Source organism: Cheilinus undulatus, linkage group 4, assembly GCF_018320785.1.
Source record: "Cheilinus undulatus linkage group 4, ASM1832078v1, whole genome shotgun sequence".
Taxonomy (NCBI): Eukaryota; Metazoa; Chordata; class Actinopteri; order Labriformes; family Labridae; genus Cheilinus; species Cheilinus undulatus.
In genome coordinates this window covers 16,342,644-16,357,570 of record NC_054868.1, presented here as the reverse complement: position 1 = coordinate 16,357,570, position 14,927 = coordinate 16,342,644, and the positions used below count along the sequence as shown (strand labels likewise).

At 39.7% G+C, this 14,927-nt stretch overlaps 1 protein-coding gene across 1 annotated transcript in view; it reads left to right on the top strand.

Moving 5' to 3' along the window:
- Window positions 1-14,927, top strand: part of xylt1 (xylosyltransferase I) — a 111,752-nt gene that overhangs the window by 62,202 nt on the left and 34,623 nt on the right. The window contains exons 3-4 of the mRNA XM_041786170.1: window positions 9,587-9,759; window positions 9,926-10,128. Coding sequence (XP_041642104.1) covers window positions 9,587-9,759; window positions 9,926-10,128 — 376 coding nt within the window. The remainder of the gene's footprint in view (window positions 1-9,586; window positions 9,760-9,925; window positions 10,129-14,927) is intronic.

Here is a 14,927-nt window from a genome sequence, read left to right as displayed (position 1 = left end):
AATTAAAGATTGATTCTTAGATTTAAGTTAATAGAAATGGTTATATCTGTTAAGTATGTGCAGTCACTTTGTATTCTGCACAAAAACTGTCTGATGCAAAGGGTCAATACCTCATGACTGGTTGTTGAGTTTTAAATGGTTGGGGTAGGTAAAGCATTGCTTGGTACGATGTCTTCTTCTAGATAGTAAAATCAAGCCCTTTATAGTTTTCACTGTTAAAACTATTTTTAATAGTAATACTAATCAACGATTAAGTTTGGGATCAAAAATATCCTGATTCATTATTCATTAAGAGTATGAAATTCATGCAAATAATCCCATTACTCACATTTCCATTCAACACTTTCTAAAATGGAATGGTGCACAAAATAAACTTAACACAAAAAGTAAGGAAATTTGTTTTTAGTAGATTGTTTCTTTGTTGTAACAATGCTTCTTAGCAATATACGTGATAGCGTTTCCCTTTTAAATGATGCCACATTTGTAAGGAAAATACATTTGTGGGATGAGCAGCAGAGCTGAGTATGTGGGTTTTGCCAAATCTTCTCAGCTAACGCCAAACAGCTTTTGTGTTGTTTGGTGGATTGGATGGTTGAAGGCTAAAGAAGCAAGATATATTAGCAATTTAACAATTTATTCATTCAACAAACAGGAGCTTCAGTAGCGTGTGGAAGAACCATACACAGCCACAACAGCCTGGCACCTCCTCCTCATGCTGGTCACCAGCCTGGTCTCACACTGCTGTGGGATGGCATCCCATTGCATTTGTCACAAGTCAGCCAGTGTGGTTGTGTTGGTCACTCTGGTACAAAGCTGATCCCTCATGTGTTCGATGGAGTTGAGGTCAGGACTGCTGGCAGGCCATTCCATCCTCTCCACTCTCCAGATTCTGGAGGTAGTCTCTGATAAACCTCACTCTTGTCATCGTGGAGGATAGAGTTCTGTCTCAGGCTGTGGAGATGGTTTGGCAAATTTTTCATGTGTGCAGCCCACATACTCAGCTCTGCTATTCATCCCACAAATGTATGTTCCTTACAAATGTGGCACCAATTAAAAGGGAAACAAAAAGGCTTTCCAACATTATAAGATTTCTTGCTGAGAAGCGTGGTTACAACAACAAAATAACCTACCAAACACAAATTTCCCTACTGTTTATGCTAAGTTTTCATGACTTCACATTTTCCAATAGAGCCCTGCAAACTGAAACACTGAAAATACACAGCGAAAAAGGCTGCAAAAATTGTATGTGAAATTCTCAAGATTATTCAAGAATTGTACATTTTCTTGGTGATCAGAACAGATTTATTTAATTAGTGCTTCACCTAATTTGAAAGAAAGTAATATAAAGCATAATTATTCTCAATAACACTGTATGCTTGCATAATACATCCTTTAAGAATATCATGAGTAGTAAATACTTCAGACACAGCTACACTTGAATTCAGTAAAAACAGATGCCACTCTTTAAAACTTCAAATGCCCTTTAAACAATTATTTTTGAATCCCATTAAGAAACTGCCCAAATATGCAAATCAGAAAATCATGAAACTATTACAGATTTTTGCTTGTGTTGATTATTTTAATGGACTTACTCAAGTACAAAAAATGAACAAAAATTAGAATCAAAATACTTTACCTGTAAGTTTGTCTTTTGATTTTCTCTACATTTTACTTCTGACTCTCCCCTGTTTTAGCTTTTATCGACCAAAAAAGAAAGGCCTATCGATAAAGCTGATGATAGAATAGTTGAAGCTGTCTGGTCTTGTCATCGTAGTTTTGATCCAAAGTAAAAATGTGTCTTTTTATAATTGGTGGCATAAAATAGATGGGGAATAGGGAGGTTGCTTATGTTCACTCTAAACTATTTTTCATTTGTTTTGTCAGGCTGGCTATTGAACACAGGTTCATCTTTCTTTTACGCAAACTGACACACACACAAGCGCACACATACACACAAACGGGCTTTTCTTCACGAAAAATTTCTGGGCATCTGCAGTCTGGTTGTGGATTCTGTAAACATAATCTGTTGCGGATGCCACCATAAGCGAGCCGCATGCATCAGCAACCATGTTTTAGCGAACAGCACATACACACAGTAGCATTTATACACATGGGAGTGGACTGAATACAGCATGGACAGCAGGAGAGGAGGAGAAAGCTATTATGCATCCTGCCTGTTCCAGTCAGATACCTTCCTGGCCCTCGCTCATGTTATGAGAACTCAAGAAGGCACCGTGACTTAGCAACTTTTGTACATTCCCCTTCCCAAGTGCAGAGATATCGTTTCTCTGTGCGTAAGCTCCTGTCATCTAACACAGCAACTCACCATCCCACTCAAACCGACAGTTTGATCAAAGAAGACAAAGAAATGAAAAGGGCTTTCCCTGGTGGCTGGGCTATAACAACACAACAGCTAAATTAAATCACTTTTCCTTCTTACTCAGTCTCCCTGCTGCCTGCCATGGGCTCTCGCTCTCTCTCTTTCTATCTATCTCTCTCTATCATTTGTCTTTCCTCCTCTGTATCCCATCCAAATTCAAGTCCTACCTTGTTAGCACAAAATTCTCCAATTTGATTTGATCGGCATCCTGCCCTTGAGGCTTGGCTGGATTAGCAATTGTGTTAGCTCTGGTATTAGCATCATTGAATACAGGAGGAGCATTCACTTTCTTTGTATGTGATTTGCTAACTCAGCTTATCATTATATGACTTGGCTGCAGTCTTCCAGTATGAGTTCTAGCAGGCAGTCAGTGAATTTGTGCCAGCTACTGTAGCTTCAAACTAAATACCTAATAGGGAAAAGGTTTAACAACCATAATGGCATATTAAAGGCTGCTTTAGGGCATAGTAGGATCTTTTCTGGGCTAACATGAACATAATTGCAAAAGAGGACAAACTCACAGAGAAATTTCAACTGGGGAGGAATTTAGGGGGCCAGGGAGGAAGCACCAACAATAAATAAACTTGGACACTACATTATTTAGTAATTGTTTCGTGTTTCATCTGCACTGTTTGATTTTACCACGTTTATTCCACAGTGCCTCGGTGATATTCTCTCACCTATATCTGTACTCATGTAGATTAGGATCTGCTATCACTGTGCTATTTAATATGCCTATTTTATATACTCATAATTGCTCCACTGTGATTTCTTGCTATGAAATTCACGTGTATTTATTTATGATCATTTTTGCCATTCCACACTGTCTACCAGTTTCAGCTCAAGTTATCCTGCCTTCCTCTTTTGATAATCATATGGCCCTCACACATTAAACATTGCTCTTGTACAGACTTTTTACACTTCCTGTACTTTTTTGCTTAGTGTACTCCCTTTATCTTTTACCTGTTCCAATAAAGGATCAAAAACTATCTATATACAGTGCACTGAGAAAGTTGTCAGACCAGTTTTCAATTTTATATACTTATACTGATTAAATTCATTGTTATTCTCATTAATTCACACTCTTAATTTTAAAGATGTTTGCTAATAAGTACAAAATAAATAAATGAATAAAAACTGAAAAATTAGATTGGCATAAGCATTCAGACTCTTTACAGAAACACTTGAAATTTCACTCAGGTTCCTTCCATTTCACTCAGTTATTGCTGATATGTTTCTGCACTTTGATTGGAGTCTATCTGTGGATACTGTCATCACACCTTCTGTCTCTCCTGTAAATTGTTTGGACATAATTTGGAAAGGCTCAGAACTCTCTATAGAAGGCCTCACAGCTCACAATGCATGTCATAGTAAAATCTAAGCCACAAGGTCAAAGAAACTGCCAACAGAGCTCTGAGACAGGATTGCTGCTAGGCACAGATCTGGGGGAGGGGCACCAAAAAAATTTGCTGCACTGAAGATTCTTAAGAGCACAGTGGCCTCCATAATTGTCAAATGCAAGAAGTTTGGTACAACCAGTACTCTTCCAAGAGCTGGTCACCAGGCCAAACTGAGCTACTGGAGGAGAAGGACCTTAGGAAGAGAGGTGACTAAGAACCTGATGGTAACTCTGACTGAGCTCCAGAGATCCTGTGTGGTTCCAGAGCCACAAACTTCACTGCAGCCATCTGATCTGGGCTTATGAAAGAGTGGCTATGGAAGCCTCTCCTCAGGGCAAAACTCATGAAAGCCCACTTGGACAAAAACTCCAAATGAAAGCCAAGTGTTCTAACATAAATTGACACTTCATTGTTTACACCATGTGTAGATCATAACATTTTTGCTTAAAAAAAAACAAAAAAAGAATTTAACTTGTATTTTGACACACATTTGAGGTCAAAAAAATATTGCACCTTTTGTGATTTGTTGCAATTAAATCTAAATTTGATTAATTTCACAGCTCTAGTAAGTAGCCACTGTGGTGAAATCACATAGCTTACAAAGGCTAGTTTATCCACAGTAGGCAGATATATTAAGGAGCATTGTCCTGTTACCTATCTGGAACCAGACAGAATTAACAAAGAAGGCTAAGGTAATGTATTTTACTGAGCAGAGTATAACATCTAGAACTTTGTCAGCTGATGATGTCAGCTCATTTTTGGGGAACTAATGTATTTTCTGGTCATTTCTTTGGTAAAACATTTTGAGAATACTTGTTTTGTTGTAACTGGTAGTATTTTGCAGTAGCGTACATGAGAGTGACATGCTAGTTTTCTTAGCATGTTGTAGCTAGCTCCAAATTTAAACTATTGTTCTGTGTCTGCAGAATGTGAATGTTAAAGCATTGGCTATGAAATTTACCAGCTCATCTTGGAAAATAATAATATGTCAGTCAAAAGGTTTACAATGTGAAATAGAATAATGGTAAAAGCTTGTTTAGTTCATTTAATTAGACTGTTGTTCTTATCAGACTGTCCAAGCACCAAAGAGAATCGATTTATCATGGGAGTTTTCTGCTATGATAGGCAATGCTGTCTTTCAGCTAGTTACCACTGGAGCTTCTTCCAGTTGGCCTATTAAGTCACACATCAAACAAATGACAAGTTAGAAAACAACTTATTGTGTCCAACAGTGAAATAGCATCTCATTTGGCACAACATGAACTGGATCACCTCCTCTGTCCAAAATAGTGTGGTTCTCACTCTAGCACTGGTCATGCTGATACCTCCATCTTCTTCTCTTCCCAGCTTGTTTTGACTCATTTAGGCTGTTTGACTTCCAGATCAAAGCCCGGCACAGCAACTGCTGCATGTGTGGAATGCCTTGACCAGTTTTAGGCCAACTGGGGTGTATAGCAGTGGTTCTTCACTGGTGTGGCCTCAGGACCCCCCCAACACCTTAATGAAAAGTCTAAATTCAGATATCAAAACATTTTCAACCACATGAGTTGATGAAATTTTTATGGCTTGAACCTTAGATTAAAAAAAACACTTTGAACAAAGACACAGGAGAAAACAAACATGATTTTTGAAATTACAAAAGCAAATTCTTGCATTTTGTTTACTGCTCTTCTGTTATAAACATACATTTTGGATGCTTTCTAGAGATTTCAAGAAATGTGCATATTATCATGTGAAGACTAGTTTTGTTATCTTAAGACAATGACTGTGTTTACAGAGACTTGACTATCCTGGAAACCAGGATATGACTCCAAACTGGGGATACTGAAGTCACTGTAAACACACTCAGAGATAAATAAGTTATAGTTATCATAGCAAATTGAAAAGAATAAAATATATGGATGCACATCTGGTTACGGCTTAGGGCTCCCTACACATCATATACTTTGCCACATTTTTTCCAGGCACATGTTTGCAAATTTGTTTTTGCATGTTTGGAGCAAATTTGATTAAATTAACATTGTGCATTGAAATCAAACCCTTGGATAGTGTTGTTTTGTTGCTGCAAAGGGCAAACACCCTCCAAGAGACATCTAAATGCAATATGATACAAGCCCATTGGGCTATAGCTAAGCTGCTCAGCTCTTGTTCTTATTTCTTATATGAGCAGTTAAGATGTAAGGTGGATAAGAGCCTGAAGTTATACAAGACGATGGAAGAGAGCAGGTTGATAGCAGATGAGGGAGAGGCCATTTAAAAGATTGATGGTGATCGGAGGGATGATGAAGAGTTATGAGTTCAAGTTAAGGGCTTCTATTTTTTTTTTTCTTTTCCGAAAACCCTGCAGTCTCTTTAGGTGCTCTGCTGTTTAAAAAAACTACATGTAAGGCTCTTCTGCAGATAAACACACATACTAGAGTAAACTGACAGTAAAATTTAAGTTCTCACACACACAGCAGTGCTCATTAGTTCAGCTAGCTAGCATAGCTCACACTCTCAAAGTGCTTTGTGGAGCGACTGGCCAATTATCCGTCTGCAAAGCAAACCAGTGAACCTTCTTAGCTGGCCACCAATTACCGTTCAATCTGATACGGCCCATAGCAGATTTCCCTCCTGAACTGCCCACACACACACACAACACAACACACACACACCCACACACCCAAGCAGAACAGAGAAGCCACATGTAAGTAAGTAACTGAGCGACAGGAGTCACAGTCAACTGGGGCCAGTAGGAGCCAAGGGAGCGTGTCATTAACCCACCGTTGTGGTCAACCCTTAAACAAAGCCATGTTTGACTCCTGCACTTAAATCTGAATGAATGAGATTAGTTAAACAAGGGGGAGTAGGCCTTCTAAGTCCATCCTGTCAACTCATAAAGAGAAGATATGCTGGACACTTGCCCTTAAATTTAGAGTAATTACAGGACCCAAAGGGTCAGACAGGGAGAGGAGCAGGGAGGGGCTTTTTCTGAGGAAATGCAACCCCAGGGGAGAAAAAGAAAACTGTCTCCACCTCGGTATTCCCTCAGCATCTTCTTATTCCTCAGCACAGACATGCTTTTGGGAATTGAAGTCCTAAATTAAAGTCATTAATCTCCTTGTGGCAAGTTCAGTGAACAAATATGTCTCATAAGCTGCATGTGCACATTTGCTAGAAGAACTGAAGATTTAAAAACAAACAATGTCTGAGATGATGTTGGGGGACACAGTGGCACAGAAATGCTATGACAAAGGCTTGAAGTGCAAGTGTTTGTTTTTCAGTGGTTAAGGGTGGTTCTAAACCACACAATGCAGATATGTGAAATTACCAATAACTCTGCAGGGAACCCTGGAATGGTTTAATTTAATGGTGGTTTTGCAGGGGATGTTAGCAATGATGATTTGCCAGAGTTTTGCCAAGGCAAGGAATAATGGCACATCTTTGAACTGTGCTCCACCCTAAACCCCAGAGGAATCACTTATGGGATTCCAGTCTGTATTAGAGTAGTAGTAGTGGATCTGAAATTGTCATAGCCCCAGCTAAATCACATAAGAAGATGGATGAGTAGTTTTGTGGTTATGTTTGCCCTAACAGGGCTGAAGAAGCAGAAGGGCAATGGCTTTGTTTTATTCTAACTAGCTCAAATGCAATGTAAGTTTTATTCTTGCCTGAAATTACAGATTCATTTTAATTGTACATTACACAGTTGTGACTGTGATATTTAATCTTAAAAGTGTAATGGAGCCATGGCCACATGCCTAAACAAATTCAAGTTTAATTTTAATGTAAAACAAACCAACAATAACAGTTTAGCAATGTTTTTGTATGGAAGTGTCCAGATGGGTTTCAAAAGATCTGGAAACCAAATGACCAATACAAAGACTGAATATTTTCAATAATAAATAAGAAATTAAAATTTACTCAAAGAAAATAATCTGTGGTCCAAGTTGGATTTTTTTTTCATCTTTTTACAACCAGAACCTCTGAAAAGGGGCCATTTATATTTGATCAAACACTTGGTAAATTAATACAGTTTCACAAAATTACTTTGTTTTGGTTTGTCCTTAATAGGGATGTAACAGTATTGAAAATATCGTGGTACAGTGGTTTCAAAATTCTTGTAATAATACCGTGGCATGTGACGGTATCGAACAAGAACTCGCAGGGCAGTAATATGCCTTGCAGCGTCTACACTGCCGGAAATAAAAAGGAGAAGAAGAACTTGGAGTACTCCCGCTTGTGTAGTTTTTTCTAGCGCTATTGAGTGGGCCGGTCTGAGAAGCAAACCACATCTCCCATGATCCACTGTGCAGTATAGGAAGACATGGCAGAAAGCATGGAGGGGGAGCAGAGCCAAAAAATTATACTCGTGGAACCTTCTGCAAAGTTTAAATCAGAAGTATCGACGCATTTTGGTTTTGCAGTCAACAGAAACGATCGAGGAGTAAACAGGACGAACATGTAGAAAACTGTTTGCAGACACTGCCAGACCATTGTTTGTGTTCAATTACAGTTAGTGTGTTTTATCCTGAACATTCCTGGCACTTAATTTTCCACACTATGACATTTTTTCCAAGTCATCTTTTTTTTGACAACACCGCAATAATACCGTACCGTGGCCTTATTACCGTGATGATATCATACCGTGAGATTTTGATATCGTTGCATCCCTAGTCCTTAATAAAAAAAAGTCATAGAAAATATAGTTAGTCACACAGATGTTTCAATTTATTGACATTTTATTACTAGCAGCTGACATTGATGCCATATAATAGCAGCCATGTATACAGAGTATTAATACTTAATTTCCAAATGACCAGAATATAGGTGGTGCTGGAGAGAGGGTTCCATTAATTATGTGTTCTTGGGGCCACTGGTAGTCTGCGTCCTCAGGCAATCACCTACCTTTGCCTAATGGTAAAGTCCACCTCTATTTAAGAGTGAAGGCCGTCTCCTCTTCAGCATTGTTGCAGAGTGAGCATATGTGTTATACACATAATTACTGTGGTGGTGGATTGAGGGGGGGCGCTAAAGTGAATGGCGCAACAATTATGAATTTTATTGAAATTTAGTATATGTTAATGCTCTTTTTATGGCACCAGTTTAAACCCAGTGCACCCAATAAGTCTTCTGAGAGGTATGAAGGATAATTGGAGCAATGGCTTAGACAGACATGCTGCCAGTTGTAGTAGTAAGATTTACAGTTATCCTTTTCTTTATGTGTGGCATGACTTCTATCTCTGTATGTGATCATGAATATTTTTATCTCTTGAAAAAAAAGTTAAAGATATATTATACAAGCACCTTGTTCTTCATAAATAGTTTCAATGCATTTCAAAGGATCATGTTTTTGTTGATTGTTCTGAGTTTATAACACTACCTCACACTGAGAGAAAATTTAAAACAAGCACTACATTTTCACTCTTGACACAGAATCTAATGTTGCAATTATAATCTTGCATTGCCACCTGCTGGGTTGCTTGGCAACCTTGTTGTTTAGCAAATTCTTTTGATTGTTTAATGAAGGAATAACTTTTGATCAGCATCTTTAACTACATCCCTAATGCTTGAGCAGTTGCTCCCTGTGTCCCTCAAATATATTGTTGGTGCTTCTCATCATATGGTGACTGAAAGTGCCTGGGGTTTTTTTTTTGGATATTCAAATTAACAACAGTTTGATTTGATAACCAAGCAAGGAAATAACCCCTGATTGTGTTACTGAAGAAGAATTCATCCAATAATGTGTGAATTAAATGAGACGTATGATTGGTATTCACTGATATGACTACAATATTTCATACAATGTTTTCATTGTGTCCCTCAGGTAAAGCCAATGCCAATGTCCAGTGGGATGAAGACTCAGCTGAGAGCTTTCCATCAAAACCAGTCAGAATAGCGTTTGTACTGGTGGTCCATGGGCGAGCCTCTCGCCAGCTTCAGCGCCTCTTTAAAGCCATCTACCACACCTCACACTTCTACTACATTCATGTTGATCAGGTGAGCCCAGTCCCAGTCAAACCTTTCAATCTACTGTTAAATTAATGAAGCCTGTTTTGAATATTCACTAATCTTTATCAAATTTATTACAGTTACTTGTAAAAGAAAATTGAAGATTTTCTTGATACAAACAAAGTCAATGTGTAAACATTTGTATTTTTTTCAGCGCTCAAACTACCTGCACAGACAGGTGCACGCCATGGCTGCCCAGTATCCAAATGTTAGGGTGACTCCTTGGCGCATGGCCACCATCTGGGGCGGTGCCAGCCTACTGACCATGTATCTCCGCAGCATGGCTGACCTGCTGGCCATGAGGGACTGGAACTGGGATTTCTTTATCAACCTCAGTGCTGCTGACTACCCCATCAGGTAAAGGAAATGGATCTCACAGAGAGTGGACTCGAGTAAAGGGGTGGGGGGGTCCTGAGGGGAGGGTAGGCAGACAATGAATTGTCCTGTAAGGAAATGAAGTGAGGTCGAGGGCCAAGCATCGTATATAATGACAAAGGTAGTCTCCAAGACACAACAATAGCAGAAGACTCTCAGCCAATATGGGGGAAATTCAATACACACTGGTCAGGGCTCCTGTGGTTAACTGTGAGCTTAAGTAAGAGTCACTCCAATGCAAACAGATCAATAAAGCAGAATCTCCACTTTTCTCAAACACTGTTTGTTAACACATTCTCTTCCAAGTTCCTGCTTCCTTGCTTGCACTCCGCTGAATGGGTTACATGGTGAACTGATTGCAATTTAATTGCTCAGGGTCAATACCTATTGACTTTCCAGGCTTGTTGTGTACTGTACCGTCTGAAAGTTGTATTTCCACTGGAAAACAGCCCTTTAGAAAAAGCTGTAAAGGATAATTAAAGCAGCAAAGTCTAAGTCAACTTGATGTGAAGTCATGAAAAGAAGAGATTGGAGAAGAAATTCTTTGACTTTTCTTTTTTGTCTGTGAGTGTATAGTCCTTTTGGGAGTTCAGGGTCTGCTTGGTTTTTGATGTAGCTCTGCAGCAGCCAATTAAAATCTTCCTATTAAGGAGAGAGTTATCTCTTCAGCGCAGCCAGATGTCCACCCGTTGAATTTAGTCAAGCTGTAGTGGCCACTGAGTAAAAGGGAGCTGGGTCTGATGTCTAACAGCTGGAGACAAGATGCAGGGGCAAATATAGTTTTGGATCAGACCGCAGTGTTGACGTGTTTAGATTTTTCAAGATATCATCCAGCCAGTCTGTTGGTTTGTCTGCCTGATCATCTGCCTTTATCCCAGTTCATGGTTAAAGTTTGTGCTCTGTTTTCTTCCTGTTTTTTCCCTCCTTATTTGCATGAGGGTGATGTTGTTTAGAAAAGGGCTGACAGTGGAGGTTTTAAGCCCCATCTGTTGGGAAACGAAACGATTGATGGAGCGAAAGAGGGAGCAGAGAGGCTGATATGACAGGGAGAGGCGAGGGAGCGAGAATAAGCAGTTAGGGAAGGGGAACAGGAGGGAACTGCATGTTTGGATTCATGCAATATGGAAATGAAACTCTTGCATCTTTGCTTCACAAGTGCACTTTTGTAGTCACTTCTTGGATTTGACTTAGTCTGGGCACTGCATATTTACTCAGTTAAATTTGCAGATAGGGTCCTTTTTAGTGGCTGGCCTGGGTTCAAGCCCTGACAGAAAGCATGGGTGCTACTTATGTATCCTTAAGCACGAAAGTAACACCCAATCAGCTGTTTTGTAGCTGACCATCCATTCTGATTTCTTTCTGAATGGGATTATACAGAGACAACCTTTTTTATGAAACAAACACCTCAGTATTACATTTTTATTACACACTAAAGCAGTGAAATCAGGGTGATACCTCTTCACTGACAGAATGCAAACACAACAATGTGGAAGGCTGCCAGACTGCCATTTCTCTCATGTTCAACAGTTTGATATGCATGCATGGGTTGGTCAGCTGAGCTGAAATGAGAAAGGAGCCAAGGTTTAGATATTCTTTTAATTCATCCTTCATTTGATACATCACATCTTTTCATGATGAGGTTTGAGTGCACCATTTATGATTGCCTTCCAGGAGAGACTGAAATGTGAAAAATGTGGCCTATTATTTTAAATATTAAGTTTCCAGTTTTTGTTTTCTTTTTAGCATTTTAAACCATTGTACATGCACTTGTTTTGTAGCAGGATCAGGCATCTCACGCGGTTATGTGTTAAGCATAATCCAACCATAACCCCTTTACTTTGTTTGGCAGTTAAGTGTTAATCATAGTCCATTATTTGCAGTTATTTTTTGCAGTTATTTAGCAAGAATATGTAAAGTGAACCCTCACAGTATGTTAAAAGCACACCTGAGTTTCAGTGTTTGGTCTCAGATGGTATTGGTTTTGTTGCGCTGTGACCACAGCTCAGGGGCCGGCAGGAAAGGGGGGCCCCCTGCCCCAAGCTGCCCTGACTACCGCTGTTGTTATCAGTGGGACTGGAGACAAGCATTATTTCCCCTCTAATTCCCTGATAATGTCTGTCCTGCCGCATGGATGGCTCTCAAAGGCAAGCCCAGAGCCCCTCACACCAGCAGAGGGGCTGTGTGTCCAGGGGGAGGTATACTATATGCATGTGTGTGTGTGTGAGAGAGAGAGAGAGAGAGAGAGAGTGTGTGTGTCCAGAGAGGCCAGAGGATGGGTTACACACTTGCTTTGTCAGAGTACAGCCATCTTTTCCAGCTTTTATCTACACAATCTCCTTTCTTTTACCCCTTTTTCTCCTTTAAAGCTCCTTTCATTGACTTTGCAGCAGCCTTAAAGAAGTCTGAGCTCTGTGAGACAATGACTGGCTTGGGGCGTTGTATCTACTAATCTCTGCCACTTTGTCATCTCTGCCTCAGGAAACTGATGTATCCATATGTGATGGGTGTCATTTCTGTTTGTGAAAGCCCTTAAAGCTGGCAATATGCCTCACTCATTTCAGTCAAACTTTAAAATTTTTGTAGATTTTTAAAGGAGAGAAATGATAAAAGGATCCATCTCTCATCTGTTTGGGGGTTGTATGAGAAAAGGGTTCATAACCTTTCAGCCAATAAAGCTCAACTCTCCCCCTCCTAAAGCCATATTTAAAGTCTTTGGTTTAAAAAGGAACAGCATTTATTTCACAACAAGTGAAACAGTGGCATGATCTTTAGTGTTGTCTTTGCTATTAAAGTGGCTTATTTTTAGGTGTGAGATACAGCACTTCATGTTATTGTGTGCGCGTTTGTGTTCCTGTAATATGTGCGTGTGAATACCGCTGTGAGATGAAGCAGCCACAGGGCTGACAGTAAGCAAACTAGACCCAGTGGACAGGGTGACCACTCAGGTGGCAAATCTGGAGCTTGACATAAATTCCCCTCGCTCTGTGTCCGTGCGCGCCAAAGAGTATTTGTGTGTCTCTGTGCATGTATACTATATTGTGGTTTTACAAAATAGCAGATACACAGCGTGTTTGCGTCTGTGTGTGGGAAGTAGAGACAGAGACGACTGCATTTGTCAGTACAACACATCATCAGTTGGGCTTTATGGCTCAGGACCTCCTTAGATAAGCCCCCCAGGCTGTGAAATTGCTCCTTCAAGAGAAAATGACATTAATATGCGCTCGTCCCTCCCCCCGCTGATCCTTGAGCTTTTTACCAGAGCCTTGCTGCTCTTTTAGAAAGGCAAGCCAAGCCATCATGAAAGGCCCCACCACAGATGAAGTGTTACAGCCATTGACTGGGGCATAGCCTGCAGAGCAAAGCTTTTAGCCTGTCTGGCCTGTATGTAAGGAAGTAGACTGCTCTACAATGTATTAGCAGCATGAAGTCATTCATCAAATCATGGAAAGCATGATCTTTTGTATAATCCTAGAGAGTTTAAATGGCTTGAAGGGACTGAGGAGCTGACACTGGGAGCGGCTTGGATCTCTAATTGATCAGTAGAGAACTTAAAATCCCTGAAAACTTGGCTCGAAAATTAAAGATTTTCTCCACAACCACCACAGTCCACCACAGTTTTTTTTTTTTTTTTTACTTTGGTGTTTAAGCCTCATGATGCAGAGAATGTACAGCTAGTTTGGATAAAAAGGGCATAAAGATTTAGCATTACACTGGCAATCACTTAGCACCATGTTTAACTCTCGTGTCTTAATGTTGAAGTCAAATGTGTTCCTTTTTACAAAATACATGTAAGAGGCACTAGTGTTTATCCACTATGTCTGATTAGATGAGATAAGATGATAAGACTCTATTGATCTCCAGAGGGGAAATTCTGATGTCTTAACAGCAATTATTATTGCGAACTGCATTTTGTCTCAACCCAAACTTCCAGCAATTTTAAATGTACCTCTATCTATCTGAGTTGGGCGTGATACTATTACCTTCCACTGTCTGCAAATATGACTCAATCAGTGGCCAAGAGAAACTTTTTTTTTGTCTGTGGATTTCTTGTGTTCTCATGGTATCTACAGGGTCTTAAAGTATTAAAAGTTGATCAATCAATTTAGCAAAAAAATAGAGCTTTTGAAAAGTATTTTAAAAGTCTTAAATGCAAGAACACATGGTGTCAACATTTTTTAAGTTGTTTTCAGTTTGTACATATGTCGAAAGAGGTTGAGATTTTGAAAAACCCCACCAGATCCAGCATCAGTCTGTTCACTTGTTTATGTTCTGGCCTTTTGAGCTATCAGTGCATCCTTAAAGCTAACTAGCAAGTTAACTATGTAACTGAGTGATGTGTGCATGTAAATGATGGGTAAAGTAAGGGTTAATGCCCAACGACGTGTCCAATTATCAGGGATTAATGGACGACGTGGAGGTGTGAACCGCGTCAGACGGTTGCCTCCGCCAAGTCCATTAATCCCTGATAATTTTACACCTAAAAGGGCATTAACCCGCTTATATCATGGTCACTTGCATTTCATACATTTTCTGATCAAAATAGAAAGTTTTACTATAACAACAACTTCTTTCCCCTAGCAACAATCAATCCCATAACATTCTTAGGAAATGTAAACGTTATTCACTACTCCAATAAATAGGCGGGCCATAGATGCGAAGTGGGGGTGATAATGCACTTCGGATGGGGGTAGAATGATTTGGAGTCTGGTGGACATTTAGACAAGTATTTTCTTAAAACTCTCAACTGGACACAGAGGATCACCAGGCCTGGCAAACATAAA